The sequence below is a fragment of the Esox lucius genome, chromosome 6 (assembly GCF_011004845.1).
Source record: "Esox lucius isolate fEsoLuc1 chromosome 6, fEsoLuc1.pri, whole genome shotgun sequence".
NCBI lineage: Eukaryota > Metazoa > Chordata > Actinopteri > Esociformes > Esocidae > Esox > Esox lucius.
This window is the reverse complement of record NC_047574.1, coordinates 21998008-22010304: the sequence shown is the minus strand read 5'-3', so window position 1 is coordinate 22010304 and position 12297 is coordinate 21998008. Positions and strand designations below refer to the sequence as shown.

The following is a 12297-nucleotide window of genomic DNA, read 5'->3' as shown; positions in this document are numbered from 1 at the left end:
ATAATACATTTAATACATATTACGTTAAATAGTTAAGGTCCTATGGTGTCTTTGCTGGCATTTATTTTGAATGCATCAGTAATAAATGTGCTTATGAAAAAATACACAGCCCTTACTGGCTGGACTATTCCCCTTTACCCAGATGAACAGTGATCTGTTTATTACCATCAAAAAAACATTGTGACATTCAACAGATCAGATATACCTCACCAAACGCCTATGTACTGTAGGCCAAAGGTTCAATCACACATGAACAGGCTGAAATATGTTTAAACAAAACTAACACAAAAACAAGGATATCATGAATTTAACTGCATTTGGCCTTTAATAAATATTTCCATCCCTCACTGCCTGAAATGGTTAAAATAAGTATGCGAGGAATCACATTCAACCTGATATTCCATAGGTAACTACTGAAATTAAAACAAATGATTTATAAATTAGGGCAAAATATTTTTTATTTTTTTAAGGCTAAAATAACAAAAGCAGCTGCTGCACACATGTAAGCACAACTATATATTTCTGCAACAAATCACAAATTGTGAGCAAGTTAGCTACAATGCCTCCCAAACATACTTCACATAAAAGATCATGGGCTATCAGCTAATAATTTAAGTAAACCTCGGTGTGTTTTACTTATTACACATGATATTGGGCTGATTGTATACATTATCAGGCCCCTATCTGTGGACATATGAAAAGAGATCTCAGTGAAGGGAGACTGTGGTGACATATTTAGCTGAGATTATAGCTACGCAACCTGCTCATGAGATGCCATAAGTGTTTCAGTCAGCAGATCTTGACCCAGTGAAAATCCACAGTCCTGTGTTTCTCAGCACAGGCAGCGCCAGAGTTGGGGATATGATGCAAGCTGGGCGCCAGTATTAAAATGTGTGCACGCACTAGTGTAAGGTTCTCTGGATGTTATTGTATGCTGACTTACCTAAATGTAAATGCAAGATTCTGGAGCAGCATTTTCCACCATAATTATAATTTTTTTGGTTGGTGTAGCATCGCTGTATAACACTTCAGTATACTTTTGAATCTTTCAACAGTGGCACAACACACTATTAAGAAAAGTTGGCATATTCTTTTTTTTGGCAGTAACCGGTATCATATTGATTGCTTTATGTATAAGCCATTCAGCAAATGTTTTTACCTAAAGCGACTAAGTCAAATGGGCATACATTTATTATATTGTGTACAATGCATATACAGATGGATAATGTCCCAGATTGATTACTTTGACGTTTACAATGCCTATAAAGATATATAGCTAACATTAAACAAGAAAAGGCCCTTTTTGAGAAACAGACCACGAGGTCTCAAATATAATTACAGTTGTTGGGGAAACCAAAAATATATGCAATATATCGTTCCCTCTCATAAAGCAATCCAGTTAGCCAAAAAAGTTGTAACAGTAAGTACTGTAGTGTTTAAAGCAGATCTCCATTATTCTCTGGAATGTCAGTGTGCAGAAAAAGATTTATTTTTTAAAGACCATCAGATGTCCCTTAAAATTATTTTTGGTTGGACCAGCAATTAAACATAGTGATGGCCATTTGAGGCTTCATTAGCGTTATTTTAGCAGCAGGATATTTTGCTAGCAGCAGGATATATTGCTGGCAGCATTCAGATTTTTCAGATAGTTATCACAAAAAGACATCTTTGTAATATACAAGGCAATATAATTAACTATCTAGTCTGAAAAAGAACAGACAAGAATAACATTGAAAAAGACTTTAAACATAAAATGTACAGATTAGATTAACTATATTGCCTTATATATTTCAATTAACTATATTGCCTTATATATTTCAATGATGCCTTTTATTTTGAAAAAGAAAATCTGAGTTAGCACTGATAATCCTGCATAATATCCTGCTGCTAGAAGAACGGTAATGAAGCCTCGAATGGCCATCTCTAATTAAACATAAAACAATAGATCAGTAACAATTAATAAATACATTTTAAACAGATTTACACACGGAATGCCAAGGTTTCTATCCGTTTTCTGTCATATGTATTGCAACTGTTTTGATGATGGTCATAGTCGTACACTCTCTGGCCATCACTAAGGCACAAGCAGAAGGCCAAAAAACAAGTTTGACACAAGTAAAGAAACTCACCAGATCAGCTATACATGGATTCTATCCTTAGAGAATATCTTCTTCCAGTTGACACTGTGCTACATTGAACCTTAGGTTATATGGCTTCAAGTTATTTTTCTCCTGAGCATCTTGTGATGACTAAGTGAAAATGCTACCTGTTCAAATGTCAGACCATGTAAAACTTAATTGAATGTAGGCAATTTTAGATACAATTAAAAAAAATTAAGTGCAAAACCCTACCTGTAAACAAATAAAATAAAAAACTGTGAAACAGGACTACATACAAATTCTAATATTACAAAATTGATTTAAAATAATCATACCCGTTATTAGGTCCACTTACCAAAAATAAAACATTAAAATATTTAAAAGTTTTCCCACTGGCATTGTGCATTGACCAGCCTGGTAAAGAGTGACACAGGAAGCTATCCCATGGCTTTGAGGCGATTCTGGTCTGCAGCGTTTCCCCTCAGTTGCCATGGGAATGGGGATTGTGGACAGCCCAGGGTTGAACCACACCTCGACCAAACACAGTATAGAATGCTGCTCCAAATAGATTGATACCAGCAGAGATGTAAAACACGGACTGCCACTCCTCGATAGTGTTCTTTAAAGAGAAAGCAGAGCCAATCTGTTAGCTTGATAAAGTAGGTTTATGTTACCCACTCCGAAACACTTCTAAGCCTTACTGTTTCATGTTTCCCCAGAATACTAGTTAAGGATAGGATGTGATAAGGGTAACCTGATCCTATGATAACTGCCTAGATATACCTGCATTCAGAGCCTAAAACACAGATCCCCTTTCACTTGGCTACACTTACAACTGTCTTGGGTTATTGTGAAGTCTTTTGTGATGTTGACATTTCCTTATCTAAAAGATATATACACATGATGAAAACCGCTGTGAGTCTTACATTTTTAGTCAGGGCTCTTGCTATGACTGGTCCAACCATACCAGGTATTGTGGCAAAAGAGTTGGTGATTCCCAACAAAATGCCAGCATAACTAAAAGGGAAAAGATTATAGGTTACACGAGAAGATCTTAATTACTGGATAACACCCACTTTCATTTTTCTAAGCATATTTCTGGTCACAAAATGTAAGTGCTACCACAGCAAGTGTCAGTAGTGATGAGCCGTATCTTACGATGGCGCGATGTCAAGATGGTTGATGTTGAAGCCAGAGGCAACCATTCCCCCCAGGGAGGAAGAGATGGTGAGGAAGGCCACAGCCAAGATGTAGTTACATCCTGTATGCCCAACAGCCACGATGAACACTGCCGGCCCGATCATACCTAAACACACACTATTGTAATCATAGGCTGTACCCTAAACATGACTCAAATTGTTGCAAGTTAAATCCACTGATGCCTAATCCTAACCTCACTACTGTAATACCTGACCATAACACATTCTATGTTGTAAATTCATAACATCACGTTTTTGGAGCATAATGTAACTTAATGTAAGATAAACCAAAATTGTCTGTCACAGATTTAGGTTTACTATGTTAGATGCACTCGAGACCACGCTGGACCATGCACCCGAGACCACGCTGGACCATGCACCCGAGAGACACGTGTTGTGTGGGTGGTTCAATTCATATCAATACACAGTATATAATATATACAGCGCGTGTCCGTCTTGCAACGCCGCTCTTCCTCACCTATAAGACTGAAGACTTTCCTGACGACCACGGTGCGGTAGAAACGTTTCTCCCTCAGGTAGTCAGCCAGCTGTCCTCCCAGTACAGCCAGCAGTCCACAGCCGATGTAGGGCAACGCCGACAGGGCTCCGTTCTGACAGAGGACCACAGAACACACTTGGTTATTAATAGAGTGTGTGGCTGGTTGTCATACATTCATAATATTCTGGCACCATACTGGTGTTGACGGTATCACCAGCTGTGTGCACAAGGGGCGCTGTTTTTTTTCCAAGGGGCAATATTTGGCCACTAGCAACGCCTCTGCCCTCTGATAACCTGCTCATAGGTCTTATTTAATCAGTAAATCCAGTCAAGAAACAGCTGTCATTTTAGACAACAAGGCATTCAAATGCAAGAGAAGAGGACAGCACATAGAACCAGTGTAAAAAATGACCATACAAATAAACACTATGGTACACGGGAAATAAAGACAACTGGCTGTCAAAACCTGTAAATAAGTTGGTACCAGTGAGTCTGATGCCATGTGTGTAGCTAGGGTCAGTTAAAGAGGCCCATATACCAAGATACTGTATTTGTAGGTGTCAGCATACTGGCAAGTTGAGAAGTGTTCTTCAGTCTGAGCTGAAGTCTTTCTGTTGTAGCATAGATTAAAGAAGAGGTTGGTAGGGTGTTCAGCTCAGGCGCATACAGGATAGGGTCTTCAGCATAAAGGTAGATGTGGGAATGACCAGCAGCCTGCTTAATGTTATGAATACAAACAGACAATAGGGTCAGCCCTGGGATCAAACCTGGAGGAAAACCTACAGAAACTGTTAGTCTCACATAGTCACGGCCCCCAGAAGCAGCACAGAAACCCCAAATCGTTATCATACCTCCACTATAATTCATTATAGCAGGGTCTGCTTTTCTTTGAGCAATTATGGTGAACACAGGACTACTGCTAAGTAAACATAAATAATAGGGAAAATGTCTGGTGTCTTAATGCTTTTTGGCAATACAGATCATAAAATAATGTTTACTGATAACTAAATCAATAAAAGCTGTCATTGTATGCGTTTTCTTTTTTAAGACATTTGATAATGCTGGAAAGTTGAGAGGGGGGGGGGTTGAACATGTGCAAAATATCATGAAAGCAGCACAATATGTCTTGGTCCAATGTCCAAGCCAGTATCCAAACACTGAAGGTTATGGGTTAAGACAACGGCTGTGAAACCAAGTAATAGCTCTGGAGTGTCTATTTATTTGTTAATTCATCTTTAATTTCAACTTAAACAATTTAAGTCAGATTTTGCTGAGTAAACATGAAATCTAGATCTAAATGATACCTTTGATTTTGAAAATACAGATACATAACCCACCCCCCACTTTCAGTGACAATGTTTTAATGTTTTTCAAAATGACGACAAAATAGAAGTAAATACAAACACAAGTAAACATAACATGCGACTGACTCAGTTCACTTGTTCATACCTCACCTCTTTGATACTGAAGCCCAACACATTACTCATGTACGTCGGCAGCAGGGTGAGTAATGTATAGAAGGTCCAGTTGTAGGAGAAGTGAGCCACCACTATGGCCCACAGGGGCAAGGATGTCAAGATGGATGCCCAGGGGATATGGTTCCCCAATGGAGAGTGCTAAACGAGAGAGCAACCAAGACAGCCATCATAAAATACCACCAGAGTTGCACATGAGGAAAAACTATCACCGGTCTGCCAAGGGTTGTATAATAAATGTGAAATAAGTAAAAGGTTTGCATATAAAAGCATTGGGTCATAAACAAGCCAGTTTCTCCTGTTCAGATTGCTTTAGCACCAAATAGTGGCCCATTTCTCACTGCTAAAGTACTTTGAACTCTTTTTTTTTTATCATCATACATAACTTTATTGGATTTATGACCTCTGTGGTCCACATTATAGTCATGTACCATATTTTTATGAGTCTGACATCCATAGTCCAACATTTTGCCAGGACATGCTGGACCATGGATCATGGTCAGACACTACCATTTCTGGCCACATACCTCCTTATTCAGGGTGGAAAGGATGTAGAGTCTCTCCTGCTCGGAGATCCGTGGGTGTGTGCTGGGAGTGTTACTCACAAGGAAAGCCCACAGGATAAACCACACAATCCCCACAATACCTAAACACACACACACACACACACACACTCAAATAGTCCACTAATGGTACAAAATGCACTAACGGGGAGTCACTCTTAGCAACATTTAATGACTAAAATGTAACTAAAGGCATTGCTTACAACATGCACTTAAATCCCCCCCCCCCCCCATCATATTTTCAATCTCTCAGACTGTGTAAACAAGGCAAAAGAGTCCGCATTGATTGCATGAGTAAGCATAGTCAAGGACAAGGCAGTCACTGTGGAAAAAAAACAGCCAGCTGACAATATGGAAAACCAATGTTTGTAACTGGCTGAACGCTGACACATCCAGTTTCACATCCCTGTTTTCAAATAGCTCCTCACCAAATATATAGAAGACCCAGGTCCAGTCGAGGTAGAAGCATATCTGACCGGACAGGGGAAGGGCCACCACGGTACCCAGCTGAGCACCTGGAGATGAAATAAACCACCTCAGCTCAACAACAGTAGAAGCTACACCTGCAACAAGGGTCCCCAGAGTAAGGCAGGGTCTAGGCAGGGGGCTGCATTACCGGTGTAAGCGATGGTTAGCAAGCGGCTCCTCTCCAGTGGCGGGGCCCAAGAGGCCCACATGGCGTGCATGGCGGGAAACGTCACTCCCTGTTGACAAATACAAAAGAATATCCGGGTCATGGACTACAATGGTCTAGCGCTCTAAGCCACGGCCTCCAGTGTTCAAACTCAACACCGCCTCAGTTTTATTCCAGCCCACTGCTATCAAAGTACGCTCTCTCCTTTATCTTTCTTTTGCCCTCCTTTATGAATAAAATGCCCAACATATACCTAACAAAACTAATGTGTAATATCAAAAAGAACAACATGTTTTTCATGTTATTAGTGGTCCTTCTGATGCTATTGTGCAGGTCCTCACAGAGCTTAAATCCCCGCTGCGTATACACACCTCTCCGATGCCCTCAAGCACCCTGACAGCGATGAGGTACCCAGCACCCAGGTCAGCAGCCACAGGGGTGAGGAGGGTGAAGACTACAGTTCCCAGAATTCCCAGGCCCAGCAGCCATTTGGCCCCATACTTTCGTGCCAGATAGCCCCCTGGGATCTGAGTCAAGATATAGCCATAGAAGAAGGAGCCTAGGATCCAGCCCTGAGTCTCAGAGTCCCAGTCATACACACTGGCCTGCCACACACACACATACACACACACACAGAGAGAGAGAGACAGACAGACAGATAATCCTTAGACTTTCGGGCCAGGGCAAACAGGAGTGTTGTATTGGCTCATCATGTGTTGTTGTGATTGTTGGGTCACACAGATTGGGTAATGCGTGCAGTCATAGTGGTCGATGTACTGTTACTCACAGTGTGGTTGTGCTTGGGCCGGGGGGGGTTAAAGTGTGCAGGACACACTGAAGTGCTGGTGTTGCCACTGACGCCAGTGTTATTAAGCATGTCCACCATGGCAACGCTGAGGTTCACCCGGAGGGCGTAGGCCACGAAGAAACCATAACAAGAGAGGAAGGACAGAGCATACCTCGACGAACAGCAGGCAGGGGCTGGGGGAGGTGGAGGGGAGAGAGAAGGCAAACAGTGAGATGCCGTACTCCATTGGAAACGGACCAGGCAGAAACGTTGTGTCACTGGGATCCATTATTATTACAAGGCTAACGCTGATGAAACAAGACGCAGTGGTAGTATGTTCTGTCACAATATTACACAACATTGTTTTTCTCCCATTAGGCTTGCTATGGGTGAGCTATTACTGAAGTTTTGTATAGGTAAACCATGGTCCCTTTTATCAACCAAATAATTATTTCTACAAAGTGTATTTGCAACTTGGCCACTATTCCTCTTAAGGCTGTCATAATAATGGTGTCACGCGTCAGTGTACTCATTAACCAAGGGGAATCTAAACCAAGAAACAGAAGGTAGCACAACTGCAACTCAGAGTGAACAGGATGATAACTTCATTTTATAGGTTAAGCATATAAGCTTCTTCCATCTGTTCAGGACCAGGTCTGGAAATAATATTTGATAATTGAATACAGTAAATCGGGAACACGCACAAAATGCATGAGAAAAATCAGTTTCTCTTACAATGTACTTGTAAGGGCAGAAAGTGTTAGCAAGAGAATGACAAACAAGACCGTGGAGAAATGAGTTATCAATGATGCTGCTCCAGCCTGCTAACAGAAGTAGCTGTAAGGTCCTTAATGAAGAGCCCTGGGCCTGCATGTTGGACCAGTGTTTGTCCCTCCCTGGTTTGACCACTGGTGGCCACCGCCACTCGCTTTCTGCACGGCTTCAATCACCACCTTTTATCTCTAGCTTTTTTTAATACACCTGAGATTCTGTATGGAAAGCTATATGAATGAGTGATTACAATTATTTTACTGTGGCAATGCTACAATTGCAAAAATGAGCTGACGGTTATTAAGGTCAAATGTTAGACCATTTTCCTTATATTTTACAGCTGTTCATGTCAGGCTGCTAGTTGGCCCTATCCGTTAGGCAAATTTGGTTAGGTTTTTATCTCCCGTCTAACTCAAAATGCAACAAGATTACATCATTAAAACCACAGGGCAATCTCCAAAATTGGGTTTGTTAGAGCAGAAAGCCTAACGTAGCAGACTCAAAAGACACGTGTCACATAACATGGCGACTGCTACATATCATTTTGTATACACGGCGATCCCCACCTCCACCTCATACTGCCGCACATCATCCCACATCCGACCGCAAGGCTCATACCAACATGGCAGTCTTGTGAACAGATGTTGAAACAAATGCCTAAGCTCTTACCTGGCAAGAAGGTAGATATCAATGCCAACATCCCACTTGAGTTTTTCCCCACATGCTCTTCGAGCCTGGTTCTTGAACTCAATGTGTCTAATCAATTCTGATTGACAAAATATACAAAGGTTGGTAGTATGAGGTCTTCTGGCTTCACTTTGCTACAGGAGCGTTGCATATGTAGGCAAATTTAACACATTTTGAATGCTTACATATAAAGGCAGAGTCGGGGAAGGGGAATGAAGCCAGCTAATTTTGATTCTCTAATAGGCCTATACAATAGACATGTACAAGCATTGAGTATATGAATTAGGCCTAGCCAAAAAATACTGAGGATGTAATTTATATGATAAGCACACATCCAAAAAAGGTGTAAGCACACATCCAAATATTTCTTATTTAGTGTGCACAGCAGAAGTCACATAAGGGATGAGAAGTTATCTAATCCTTTCAAGACCATGGCCTAAAACAACCTGTGACATAATCAATAAACGGATGTCAGCGATGATGCAAAACCTTGTGGTAAATCGTTGAGATTGCGGCCCGCAACTAATTAGTCAGGCTTATGCAACCAACATACCTCCACACAGAAGTGTATCCTAGCACAGAGAATTATTCAATCAGCCTGTGCCCTATAACTTCTTTTTCAACCCCTTTGAAATAAACAGTGTGTCAAAAGAAAAAAAGCATGCTGGGATCTTTTTTTTTATACTTGAAACAATAAACACTCATTGAGGCTGGACTGAATTCTCAGAGATGGCGACATGCATTTTATGTTTGCGGACCCCTGTAGTACCATGGAAGTAGTAGTAGCTTTAAAACTTGAGCTGGGACAGATGCATGGTGTCATTTTCCCCCACCTGTCAAGAATTGCTTATCACACAGGTACGCAACAATGTTGTGGAGTTGTCAGGTGGCGTAGCTTAGTAAACTTGCTGGCTAATAAAAAATAACTGTTGCTTGAAACTGAAATCATAGAATAGAACATACTAGCAACCAGTTAAGTGTAAAACGAGTATCCGTCTGATGCTGCATTTCTTGTATGAAATTTCCATAATTGTCAGTATCCTGCATTCTCTCTTCAAATTAGGGTACCAGTCAAAGGTGTTTTATCTGTGGTCTTATCAGACCGATTGATAGCAAGCTCATGGTCAGTTCAAAACACCTGTGTGGAAATCTAATTGAAGTTACGAGACTTTGCTTGCATGTCAAGCTCGGATATATGAGGTATGCAGAGCATACATGAACAAGTCACAACAATTATTGTTCTAAAGGTGTAGTGACGTATCAAGTGGTTTTCAGATGGGAAGCGTATTTAGTCTATGAATGTAACATTCTGCAACTGGGATGGAGCTCATACTCCTTCCCTGAGTGTCCTGTTAAAGGTAAGAAGGTTGAGATGTACCGAATTAGGGAAAAGCATATCTCCTATGTGGAGACGATAAAAAAGTAAATGGGGCAAGTGGTCACCACACTGAAGACATGAGTGTACATGCATCACAGCCAGTTGTAAATGCATTTTTTAACCTAATTTTTATCTTCTCCCAATTTGGTTTATGGCCTTGCCTCATGGCAACAGCTCCACAGCACTTACAGGATATTGAAGATTGAGACATTTCCTCCAATGTCTTACCAAGCCTTTATGATTCTTATACTGTTCATTTAAACAAACATGACTGAGAATGCAGGTGTCCGTCCTACCATGAGGAGTCACTAGAGTACAACTTAACAAGGCAGCCCTGCAGGACTGCAACCCGGCCCCCCTGGGCAACACTGAGGCAAATTGTGCTGTCAGGTGCTGGACCATCGGTCATTGTCGGTATACTGCGACCAGGATTCAAACATATTGCCGCTAGGACGCAGCTGTACTGTGCAGCAGTGGCCAATTAAAAATGTATTACATCTGCCAATAGATCAGGAGACAACCATAAGGAATAAAGCAGATTTTGTAGAATGAGTTATTTAACCTTCATCCCTTTCCAAAGTTTTAAAAAGCATTGAGCGCAGGGCGAATGTAGTTATTGCACACGCACACTTAACAGTGTATGTGCTTCTTTATGAAGACATGCTAATCATTCAAGGCTCTGCCCACTCGACTTCCCTATATGCGCATCTTGTTTAGTTATAAAAAATTTGTAATATATTTGGCTTGAAGTAATTATTTCCTGGCGCTTAATTTGAGGAATGAATAGACTATAATTTTTATTCCCGTGAGCTGGCACGGGGTTATGCCCAAATGTCGACAACCTAACGGGACAAAAACGTATTTCTGTGAATATCGTTAACAATCATGAGGACAAACATCACTCAGTAGTTCACTAAACGTTGTGTAGCAGTTGGTATAATAATGAACAATTCAGGAGTATTCTTATCCTTAATTGCGATACATCCGCTTTCTCACAATTATAACTTTGCCCAGAATGGGCAACATTAGCAAAGATCTAGACCTAGCTATCCCAGTGGACTGACATGCATGCGCAAACAGACACTGGAGGATTAAATATTCCTTACACCTGGTCCAACATGAATCGTGATACAGAACAAAGAAAAAGAAGCAACCTGCGTCTGCGTTGTTTTTTTTTTTTTAAAGTGCTTAACGTTATACATATCAGCCCATGTCCATTTCCCATTGTTATAGTCCGAATGTCCCGGAGTAAGGAATGTTTATTTTTCTTTCAAATCCATCTGACGAGCAATCTTAATGCATTTATTTTAGAGCATAAATGCCCTTAAATTGGGATAAACTGATGTGTGTACGCTTTCTTTCAATTATCTGACCTGTGTCAAGTGATACAGTATGCAAGCAGTTAGCTAGCTAGTTAACTGTTATATATAATTTAACAGAGTAGATCATTCGTAATTAGCAAATTGCTGTTTTACTGTAGCTTATGCGAATATAAATTCTAAGATTGCAAATATTTGATGACATACTGCCAACTAGCTAGCTATTTAGAGTACAAAATCTGTCTGTTAGCTAGTCAACATAACTCCGTTCCCAGTCGCACTCACCTCTTTCAACTTCATCATCTTGTCGATTGATTAACAATGGTTGGTCTTGTTCATCGGTCTCCGTTTCTGATTCATATCTGTCCATTTCACATCCGAATTCGAAGTGTTTACGCACAACTACGAAGCAGTCATCCCTTCTATGCAGCCAGCATTGAATGAATCACGAGAACGGAGGCCGGAAGTTTTGGGAAGAACCAGTGTCTCCACTAGAGACAGTACAGGAATAGAGACTGAAAAACATATTTTCTGGTTGGGCGGAGGCAATAAGCGGAGTCATGTTCTGCTTGTTCCACCCGTGAGTTCTGATCAGAACAATAAACCAGCTTTGCCCTGGTTTATACATCCACCGGGGGGGCGACAATAAGCAGACCAAAATGTCTGTTTACATTTTTTTTTTATATTTGGGCGGGATTTCGAATGTGTCTAAAGCAGAGAAACCGGAAGACAGACCAAAGAATGTATAATATGAGTCTTTTCGTATTCACTTTCACCGCCTACAGGAAAGGAAGCACATTGGACTGCTGAATCATCAAAATGGCACATTCCCCGGCACCCTTGGCCCTCCACTCACATGCACCTGGTTTATTTGCTCTCAATATTT

General features: G+C 40.9%; 1 protein-coding gene across 1 annotated transcript; it reads right to left on the bottom strand.

The window, feature by feature from the left end:
* Positions 1 to 1890: 1890 nt before the first annotated feature.
* Positions 1891 to 12029, bottom strand: slc17a5 (solute carrier family 17 member 5). Its single transcript, XM_013134205.3, has 11 exons — positions 11697 to 12029; positions 7257 to 7450; positions 6841 to 7074; positions 6452 to 6539; positions 6264 to 6350; positions 5800 to 5918; positions 5252 to 5413; positions 3777 to 3909; positions 3258 to 3405; positions 3026 to 3116; positions 1891 to 2718 (listed from the first exon to the last, which is right to left on the bottom strand). Exons 1-11 carry the CDS (start codon positions 11779 to 11781, stop codon positions 2581 to 2583), a joined length of 1479 nt encoding a protein of 492 aa, XP_012989659.2. The 5' UTR covers positions 11782 to 12029; the 3' UTR covers positions 1891 to 2580.
* Positions 12030 to 12297: the final 268 nt, after the last annotated feature.